This window comes from Oncorhynchus gorbuscha, linkage group LG19, assembly GCF_021184085.1.
Source record: "Oncorhynchus gorbuscha isolate QuinsamMale2020 ecotype Even-year linkage group LG19, OgorEven_v1.0, whole genome shotgun sequence".
Classification (NCBI taxonomy): Eukaryota; Metazoa; Chordata; class Actinopteri; order Salmoniformes; family Salmonidae; genus Oncorhynchus; species Oncorhynchus gorbuscha.
The window spans coordinates 36034790-36045944 of record NC_060191.1 but is presented as its reverse complement, the minus strand read 5'-3'; the positions used below and the strand labels follow the sequence as shown (position 1 = coordinate 36045944).

General features: G+C 44.9%; 1 protein-coding gene across 5 annotated transcripts in view; it reads left to right on the top strand.

Annotated features, from left to right (window-relative positions):
- The first annotated feature begins 5881 nt into the window (after positions 1–5881).
- Positions 5882–11155, top strand: part of LOC124006179 (Down syndrome cell adhesion molecule-like protein 1 homolog) — a 206560-nt gene continuing 201286 nt past the window's right edge. The window contains exon 1 of one of the 5 annotated variants that reach the window (XR_006833741.1): positions 5882–6233. Coding sequence is in view for 4 of the 5 variants with exons in the window: in XM_046316016.1 (XP_046171972.1) it covers positions 5984–6233 (250 nt within the window). In the remaining variant the exon portion in view is untranslated. The remainder of the gene's footprint in view (positions 6234–11155) is intronic. The other 4 variants (XM_046316016.1, XM_046316014.1, XM_046316017.1 and 1 more) reach the window with 4 other exon arrangements.

The following is an 11155-nucleotide window of genomic DNA, read 5'->3' as shown; positions in this document are numbered from 1 at the left end:
CTCTCACGCTCTCACACACACACACACGCACGCACACACACACACACACACACACACACACACACACACACACACACACACACACACACACACACACACACACACACACACACACACACACACACACACACACACACACACACACACACACACACACACACACACACACACACACACACACACACACACACACACACACACACACGTACACACGCACACATGCACACACACACACGCACACACACACACAAAAAGAGAGATAGAGAGAGTTTTCTACTGGGGTAGGGAAAAGACAAAGTAGCCAAAAATTATACCACACAGGTTCCATTCAGGGCCTTTAGCCCCAAGCCCCTTTCCCTCGGTCATTCTGTCCTGATATTAACAGATCTGAAAGGATCGAATAGCTATAGGTGTACGCAACATGGCAGGACGCAAATTCCCTTGTAAACGGCTAGTTAGTTAGGGTCATCACATAGTGCATCCCGATCCAGTCCCTTCAGATATGATGACATAGAACAATAGTTACTGGGTATGTACTGTAACTCTAGTTCTATGAATCGAGCGGAGCCCCATACGGGGTTGTCACTCCTTTTGTCAGGCCAATTGCCAGACAAACTAATTCTGCACGAGTTCCAGCCAATGGATACACATCTGGCCCTATATAAATCAAATCAAATTCAAGTTGATTTGTCACATGCGCCGAATACAACAGGTGTAGACCTTACAGTGAAATGCTTACTTACAGGCTCTAACCAATGGTGCGAAAAGAAAAAAAAGGTGCGTGTGTGTGTGTGTGTGTGTGTGTGTGTGTGTGTGTGTGTGTGTGTGTGTGTGTGTGTGTGTGTGTGTGTGTGTGTGTGTGTGTGTGTGTGTGTGTGTGTGTGTGTGTGTGTGTGTGTGTGTGTGTGTGTGTGTGTGTGTGTGTGTGTGTGTGTGTGTGTGTGTGTGTGTGTAGGTAAGTAAAGAAATAAAACAACAGTAAAAAGACATTTGAAAAAAGAGTAGCAAGGCTACATACAGACACCTGTTAGTCAGGCTTATTGAGGTAGTATGTACATGTAGGTATCGTTAAAGTGACTATGCATATATGATGAACAGAGAGTAGTAGCGTAAAGAGAGGGGTTGGCGGGTGGTGGGTGGCGGGACACAATGCAGATAGCCCGGTTAGCCAATGTGCGGGAGCACTGGTTGGTCGGCCCAATTTAGGTAGTATGTACATGAATGTATAGTTAGTGACTAAGTATATAAGATAAACAGAGAGTAGCAGCAGTGGAAAAGAGGGGTTGGGGGAGGGGGGCACATAATGCAAATAGTCCGGGTAACCATTTGGTTACCAGTTCAGGAGTCGTATGGCTGCTCTTGCGAGAGGAACGTGCTTAGATAGCTCTCTTCCCCTCTATCTTATTATTAAAGCACTCTGTGGCCTCCGCGACGGCGACTCAAGAGAGGTCGTGATCTAGAATGGGTAGTGGCTCTGGGATGAGATTATGGGCTGATATTGGACCGGGTCATTGTGTTTTGTGAACCTGGCAGGAAGAAGAGTCTGTTTCCATGTACAGATGTGATGGACACAGCCTCTTCACCACTAGGTGTCACCAGATATCTCTGATCCATATCTCAAACTCGACCGTTATAGAGATACATATCTTCAGTGCCCATCTTCCTGTCAATATTTTCTCTATCTTCATTAGAGACTATATAGTAGAATTCCCATATCTAAGACATATTTGAGAATTCTAATAGATATTTGGTGAGGTGTGTTTCTAGGATGTCATTCACTGCACTGGACTGGATCCATATTGGAGCCACAGAGATTGGCTTAAATGGCTGCCATATTGAATGTGGTTTGGACAGTACTTGAACATTGTGTTTGTGTCTGTGTGCTGTGGTTAGCCTCAGGGACTTTCCAGTGCGCTACTAATCATTTGCATCAGTCGCCATCTCTTTTTCCTGTTTCTTTTTTCAATCTCATCATCTCTACCCCCTTCCCCCCCCATACACACACACCCCATCTCCCTTTCATCATTCCCTCTGTCTCATGCAGAGATTCTCTAATGTATAAACACAGAAAAACAAGGGAGGGAGAAGGGAGAGTGAGAGAGAAACGAAGAGAGAGACGAGCATCCGAAAGGATGAGGTAGACCCCCCTCCCTCAATCTCCCTCCTCTTGTTATCCTCTCTGGCTCATTTGAATAAATTAACACCCCTGATGTCTCACGTCAGCATCCCCCCCCGCCCACACACACACACACACACACACACCAACACACCCCACACAGTTGGCTGTTCAGTGCTATGCGAACATACAACACTTTTATATCTAAAAACACTTAGTTAAATGCATACACGCTGGTGCCTTCCTGGAATGTGCTGCGGCAGCCAGGCACAGTTCTGAGATTCATATTAGTCTAATGCTGATGAATCTAATCCTGCCCAGAACACACACGGCAGGGCGTTCTACTCACTGGAGCATGGAGAGATCTGTGGCAGGCAGACACACTGACTGGGGGAGCTGGAGCTGGGAGGTGGTAGAGATGTGGAAGTGCACTCGGCAGTCTTACTACCTGTCCACCTTAGTCACCATTTTATGTTATTCTTTCACGGTGGGTTACAAATGGACAGTCATGTTAATTAAAGTTGTCCCCCCTCAACGTTTGATTATCCCCCCCCTCCCCCTTCTCCCTGGAGTTGACCCCCATCCCAACCCTAAAGGCCCAACTGACCCAGTGGACCGGTGATGTACTGTAGTGTGTTCCCCTCCACCTATCCCCCCTCACCCCACCCCGCGGTGACCTTGCTGACTCCATGGGGGCTGGGGCTGTGCATTAACACCAGCTACATTAGCACTAATATGATCCTAGCATGTAGCCATGGCCTGAGGGGCCCTCTGGTTGGCTGAGGGTTAGCATTAACATTCATCCACCTGCCTCTTCACTTCCTTTCTCTCTCTCTCTCTCCCTCTTTCTTTCTTTTCTTCCCCTCTTTCTCCCCAACTCTGTCTCAGCTGCTCTCCCTGTCCTCGTTGTCCTTTCACTAGCTCCACCTCTCCCTCCCTCCCCCTCTCTTTTCCTCACTCAGCCTGTGTATCTCCAGGCAACAAACGAAGAGGGAGGAAGAGGTGACGCAGATGAACCATGAGGTGCGCCGTGGACGACTTGACTCTTGTCCAAAGCGATATCCATTGCTGTGGCTGGGAGCTCGCCATTTTACTTGACTGTCACGTCCAGTGACGATCACTGCTTGAAGTACAGTATAACCTGCTTGTCAGAAAAGGTCAGATCAGAGTCAGACCTAAGGAGAGAGAATTGCAGCCTTTCGGTATGGTAACATATGTCACTCATTGCCCACAGCAGGTTGGCTCTTTCTGTGAATGGAGCTGGATTCTGTTATTGTGAAGTCTACGGCTACTGTGGGTAGATGCGACTGTTTCGAGAAGTGAGTCAGTGACATTTTAATAGGCCGGTTGAGAGGTGAGGGAAGGTTGAAGGAGACAGACAACACTCCGCTCTGCTAGTCAGATGATTTGAAGCCCAAACTGTACATTTCTCTGGGCTACATTTCTCCAAGCCACTCATGTATTTTATTTTGTATTATTTACTTGGCCATGGACACTTAGGGTGTGTGTGTGTGTGTGTGTGTGTGTGTGTGTGTGTGTGTGTGTGTGTGTGTGTGTGTGTGTGTGTGTGTGTGTGTGTGTGTGTGTGTGTGTGTGTGTGTGCGTGTGCGTGTGCGTGTGCGTGTGCGTGTGCGTGTGCGTGTGCGTGTGTGTGTGTGTGTGTGTGTGTGTGTGTGTGTGTGTGTGCGTGTGTGTGTGTGTGTTTGTGTGTGAGTATGTGAGAGTATGTGAGAGTATGTGTGAGTATGTGTGAGTATGAGTGAGTACTCTCACTTCTCTGTACGTGGGAGTAGTTAGGTGGCGAACAGGGTCTCTCTCTCTCTCTCTCTCTCTCTCTCTCTCTCTCTCTCCACTTACATAATGGAGAGCACAGTAGCTAGCTCGCTACCCTGCCGGAGATGTTCTGTGAAAAGGAGAGAGCACAGCTGCTGCACGCTCACATTTAGCTCATTCTACAACCGTACCTTTACTTATTTCTCCCACTTAGTCATCCGTACGTTCAGCTTGACTAAGAGTCCAGTTACTCGTCTGCGGCTGTTGTGGCAATGGGCCACTGGAAAAGCTTTTCCCTCCATAACTGCAAATCCTTGTCTAAAATAGTGACGTTACTGATGTCTCTGGGTCTGATCCGCGCTGACCCGAAGCCAGAGAGCATTGTCAAGATGACACTTAGGTGACAATTGCAGTCTGAAGATTTCTAGCCGGTCCTTTCAAATAGAGCCACGAAGCGTGGTCCTGTTGTTTTGGAGCTTGTTTTGTTTTGTTGGTTTGTTTGTTCTGTACGCAGGACTCAGTATGTAGGGGAGGAGAGTGAGGGTCGACGGATGTCAGGATTCATTTGTTTTTGTTTTTGTCGGTGACTGTGCCTCGTATACCCTATAATCAATAACAGTACAGTTTGTGTGGCTATTCATTGATTACAGGTAAGATGTGTGGGAGGGGCCGTGGATAGTGCCCGCTGAGGAGGAGCTGACGGGACCAAGGCTTACAGGTTACAGTGGGAGCACTGAGGTATAGCCGGGTTTCTCTTTAGATGTGCCTCCAAATTGGCACTCTATTTCATTTATAGCGCACATCTTTGACCAGCGTCCATAATAGTGGCTCTGGTCAAAAGTAGTGCATTATATAGGGAATAGGGTGCCATTTTGGACAAATCCTATGTAATGTTGTTACTGGCTCTTGGGCCGTTGTCTTTAGGGGTAGTGGGGTTCAACGAAAAGCTGTGAAAAACAAGTGGTTTTATGAACCATGTCAGAATATCGTCTAACTCACCATGGTCCACTTCCCATGACCTTTGCCCAGGGTGGGTTGAACTTAACACTCTACTGACAACCTCATGTTTGGTACCATGTATTTTTGTGACAATGTCAAAAACGATTGAGTCTGACATTTTATTAGCGTTTGTAGTTTATAGTTTGTAGTAGTATATGAAGCTTCTACAGACTGTAGATGTTTCTTTAAATTGGCCCACCAACAAAATGTAACTAATATAGCAAAAAAGCATCACTGGTTATGTAGTGCTCAAAGAGTGACATTCCATGACTGCAACAATACTTCTAAATAAAACTATACATCATCACCGTATAAATTAACACATTTAAATAATGCAATTTCACGTTTTATTTTGACAAAAACGGAGAGATAATTTCACTCATTTCATTATACCCTCATTTATTATACCTTACTTAACTTAAATCAAATGTTATTTTTACTATGGTAATAAAACATTAACTGAATGTATATTGCGTGCGTGTGTTTGTTTGGAGTGCGGGCGGGCGGGCGGCAGAAAAATGTTGCGCACAGTCTCCAAGGACGCGCTGAGCTGTGTGTGGCAACCGCATCTGTGCCAGAGGGATTGAGATAGAAATAGCAAGATCTTTGATCGTCATATTTATCTGACTAAACAAAATTGCCTCTCAATCTTGCATGTACTAGGCTACCCAAGCCACATTAACAAAAAAATAAGAACACCTATGAAGTGGACTGAACGTAAATGTATCTATACCATTGTGCCAAGCTAATACAGTCACTGAATGAGGGAGCTCCTTTGTGCGCGAGGTGAAGATGGTAGCGCGGCAAAGTCCACAGGTGCGCGCGTACATGGACCTTAACAAAGAAAGAGCTAACGGACCGAAGCTGATTCTCTCCAGTCACCTGTTATATCACACCTCAAGACACCATACACCTGACCCCCCATAAACAAACCCAGCCCCACCGCTCCAGACACGTACACAAACCACCCCTCCCATCCGCGCGAAGAGAACAGCTCCATATTCCGTGCGTGTGGTCCTCGTACAATAGACGCACTGCCTCACTTCTCCATCACGGCGCATCATTACAATAGCGGGGGAGGGCCCCTCTCCTCGGATGACGGTCCCGGTTATGGGAGGGTACGGGAGGCGGGACCAGATCAGTGTCCGTTCCTCGGAGCTTGCGAGTCTGGGACTAGGGCTGGAGAGATCGCCGGTGAGCATCGTCACCACTCCAGCACGGAGCCTCGCTTGGCCGAACGCTGCGCCGCGCACTCGTCGGGATTGCTCAACATTCCTGAGAAATATACCTGCTATTTATGGCATGTGGCTGGTAACTTTATTCCTGCTGTACTCTTTACAAGAAGGTACGTGAAAGACATTCACACTATTGCTCTCTCCAATCCAGCGTTGAAGTTGGAGCGCATGTAGGCTATTTGTGTTTATTTGGGCTACAATAAATGAGGTGGGGTTGAAATGCGCTTATTTACAAAAGTCGTCACTTTAAATTCCTTCTTGTCAGTTAAGGTCAATGGCCTATCTTTACTTGAATAAAACATCTTGAGTTGGATTGGAATAATCGGTTTAACCACACTTAGAATGGAGCCACCATCCCTTCTGTCAGGTGTCTTGATCAATCCAAGGACGCATTATGCAGATGCATAATTACACGTGTTTACACTATTTGAGAAGGAACATACATATTGGCAGTGTGGTCCATATTCCCCTAACCGCTGTCCGTGGCAGTTAAAGATGGGAGAGGTAACATTTGGCAGTCATGAACATGTCGAGTTGTGATAAATATGGAGACACGACAATAAGAGAGGAAGAGATGCGGACGCAAAGACTGCGAGCTACAAGCTGCTACGAACTCCAACTGGGTCTCTGAGCTGTAGGATGTTTATCAGAAAAGTAGCGGGGCATTCAAGTGTACATTTGTTTGCTCTCTTTCCTCTGTCCCATAACAGATAACAGAAGGTGTCGGGCGTATGTGTCATTTGCTAATATGGATTCTTTGGCGCACCAAATTAGTGCATGTCTGTTGAAGAGCGTGCCTTTTTAGTGTGCGTGTGTGTGTGTGTGCGTGCGTGAGTGTTCAAAGACAATGAGGGCCACAAAACATTTTAAAAGAGATGTGTAAACCGATGCTGAGGATATTGAACGCTGGGATTTTACGCAGTTGGCAATTTGCTTCACTTTCTACAATGACACGGGTCAGCGCAAGCAGACACACTCAATTGTTATTATCGGTAGTCTAATTATGCCTCCTCCATTTTCTATGGCCCCAGATTCTACATACTGATTGGGTTTGAATGGAAAAATACTGCAGTTCGAGAGGAAGCTAGAATATGGTTTTTGATTGAACAATCGCTTCAGATTGAACGCTTGTCAACCATTTCACCAATTTGAACATAATCCAGTCGATCAAATTCAGCCATAACCCCAAGATCAAATAAATACATATACATGAATAATACATTAGTAAATGCGTAAATAATTGTCTAAAACGTAACCAGTCTTAGGATCACATGCATCCCTAACTCTATTCTGTTCATTCCGTGTTTTCATGAGTGGATACCCTTTCAGACATTTGAAATACATGGCCTATACATCCTATACATCCGGGATGGTGTGGTCCGTGTGCGTGGTGCTGCTGCTCTTGTGACGAGGGCTTTTTGTGGTGTTTTTGTTGTATTTAATTGGATTACAGGGTCTTTTTAGATTATGTACTGCACATCGCCTCGTCTCGTGGCTGAACAAGACGTGTGCGTGTGTGTGTGTGTGTGTGTGTGTGTGTGTGTGTGTGTGTGTGTGTGTGTGTGTGTGTGTGTGTGTGTGTGTGTGTGTGTGTGTGTGTGTGTGTGTGTGTGTGTGTGTGTGTGTGTGTGTGTGTGTGTGTGTGTGTGTGTGTGTGTGTGTGTGTGTGTGTGTGCGGTGAAAGGAGGGAGGGAGGGGTGGGGGTTGCAGATAGGCAGCGTAGCGGAAAGAGTGGAGAGGGAAGAGATGGAGATAACGCAGTCGAAAACGAACTTCCATTCGGCATAGTTTTTTTCCTTTATTCGTTCATTTTTGGCAACAATCAATTTTATATTTACATACTATCTGATTTAATGTGTGTTTTAATTTAAAATAAAATATTTGATCAGAGAAATATGTTAGCCAATTATCTTACATGCATATGCATTAGGACTGCGTATTTTCCTGAGTCGGGCCGCGCCTCCATAAAGGTGGTCACTTTTGTGGAACGGCACACAACATCCTGTGCTTAATTTGATAAATATCTCTTCCATACATCCTTGTATAATTTGATATTCTCAGAAATATACATTTTCCTTGTCGTTGGTTTTCAGGAGGCTAATTAGTCATTTGAGTGCAATATGAATAACCAGATGTCCCATAATTGATGCGTCTCGTCCATACCAGTACTCACCAACCCCTGGTTTGAAACGGGGTGCGCGCGCGTGTGTGTGTGTGTGTGTGGGGGGGGGGGTCATTCTTCTTTGTCATGATCTGGTCCCGCTTGTAATTTTATGTAAATGTGATGAGACACAAAACAAATCAGCGGGGAAAGATGCTATCCGTGCCATCTATTCACAGGAAACAGTCAGGCCTATTGGTGATGGCAATGATTGTACATATTTGTTGCAATGCATCAATTTAATAATGTTCATATCAATTTGCGATATTTAAAGCCTAATGTTTTATCATTATTATGGCTAACACAAATTCAAATCACCCAAATATTCTGATCAAGACTACGGTGTGTAAAATAATGAGGGAGAGATACTATAGTTATTTTATCAATTCACTGCTGATTCCGGTTTTATCCAGTTCAGCCTGACAGGCCTCCAATCTATAAAACGAATACTGAATGACTGTACATTTTCAATTGATAGGAACGATAGAATTAATGTAGGATATAAATAGATTAGTTGACACATCTAAGCAGTTGGTTTTTATGCATGTATATTTCGTTTCCCTCACCTGATTGGAACATAACTACGACTCAATGACTGGTGGGGGGATGAGCATTCGTCAAAATATGCAATGTGGTGTACGTGGTGGCAGCGATATTATCTTGACGGAACCAGATTTTCTGAACATTTGCCTAAATTAAAATGTGAAACCAATACACCTGTATTATTATGAATATTATTATTGTAAAAATAAGAATTATTTTAAAATAAGAATTCGGCCTATCAGTGTCATTTGTGATGTGTAAGCATTTTGTTATGCAAAATATATAATTGCATTCTTTAGGCTGCATTTTGAGGCAATTTATCATCTCTGTAATGTCCCCCTTACACACGTCTTTCTCTCTACTTAGTCCCTTTAGCGGATGAAATGTGCAACATTGGTTTCTCTTTCTGTTTACCCAAATCAGCATCCCTTCCCAGCTGTGTAATTAGTAGGCGTCAGTTTGAACTGAAACTAAAGCATGATTTGCAACTTATTTACAAAAGTAAATCCGTTCATTGACTAGAGGACTGCACTTCTCCCTCCTCTTTTGTGATATGTTTGATGGGATAGCCCTTTGTTTCCATAATCTGGGCCAGATAGTTCTGACAACGGCGTGCTGCTCTCTGCTCTCCTCATAACGTATTTTGTCAACCGTTATGGCACTCGTCTGACTTTACAACCAAGGCCTGGTCGGGCGGACACAGCAGTGTAATTTTGGAATCAAATGAAAGGCACACAAACTGAGAGGTGAGAGGGACGCATGGGCTTGTAGTAATTGTTTTATGAGTCAGATTCAGAAATAGACTGCCTCGAATTCATGTACACCACTGCACTGCGTCTAGATGCGTTGCGTCTGCGTCCTGGTGAAAGGCCACTACCTCGCCACGTGTGCCAGTACGGTATTGTTGCTTTCATTTTGTCTTGACGCCATATTCAATTGATCTTAAACCTTAAAATGAAGTCTCTCACGTTGATTCCAATGATATCGACTCGACCTATCCAGCCTTCTCCTTGGACAAGAGTTATCCCGCAACAAGTTGCCTGTAACCCCCCCCCTCTCTCTCTCTCTCTACCTCTCTACCTCTCTCTCCTCTCTCTCTCTCTCTCTCTCTCTCTCTCTCTCTTGCTGAATGTAATTGCGCGAGCGACAGTCATACTATTCGATCTCTAAGTGTATACAGTCTCTTCTCCTAAATAGCGCCTTACCTATGAACTTGTCACGTGTCTCTGAGAGGCACAGCCACAATAATACCACACTCTCGTGTTAAGTCACATTCCCTCGTCTCGCTCTGGCAAGCAACGACTGTTTTTTTTTTTTTTTTTTTTTTTTTACCGTGGAGTGTTTGTGCGGGTGACGGGTGACTTGGCCGGTGAACAGAAAAGCCACGGAGGCTGTTCCTCACCTGCATGCATCATTTAGGCCTAAGGTAACTTGACCATATGGGGGAAAACAGAGAAATGCCGCTTCACTCCTCTACCCTTCCAATGGGTATCTTACCAATGCCTTTAAAAAAATACAAACATATGAACACAAATGAACACCCAGTTTATTAAGTAAAAAAATGATTTGACCTAATTCACACAGATTGTCCAATTGAGTTTGATAACTCAACAGGTATTCTCTCACCTGTTGTTGAGTGGGGCATCTTTTCTGTGGCCTCTGACTTGATGGCCAAGGAGAGGAGATGAGAGGAGAGGAGAGGAGAGGGGGGGGGGGGTCACGTGTAGGACTAATCTGCTTTGTGACATGGCCAGCTCTTCTTTTCCCTCCTTTGCTTCCCTCTTTTCTCTAGCTATCTGCCTTCCTGCCGCTCCCTTTATCTCGGACTCAGTGAGAAGGAAGGGTAGAGGATTAAATCACACCCCAAACATCTGACACTCACTTCACAACTGTGAAAATCTTTCCTTTAAAGAGGGAGAGTGTGGCTCCTCAAATGCTGAAATGGATCCTAATATTCCACTGACACGGCATAATATGGAGAAGGGGGTTGTTTGTGGTGTGCGTGTGCGTGCGTACGGCGAGGTCATTTCAGCGTTATGCCAATGCATTATCCCTTTTCGCTGTCTTTGTATGCAAAATGGGTATCAAATAGCATTCCTAATAATATAACTATAATGACTTCTTGCTTTCCCGTAACGGGCTGTAAGACCTCGCTACTACGTTGTCGCGGTGTTGTAACTGAAAGCAATGACATTAGTGTTATGTTGCCTGAACATGTTAAGTTTGGTATTCTGTGTGATTCATCAGACCCATAACAGGAACGCATTCTGGCCTCTGAGAATGTGTACGTGTATACTGGAGCGCATGTTATTGTGTGTGTGTGAGAGA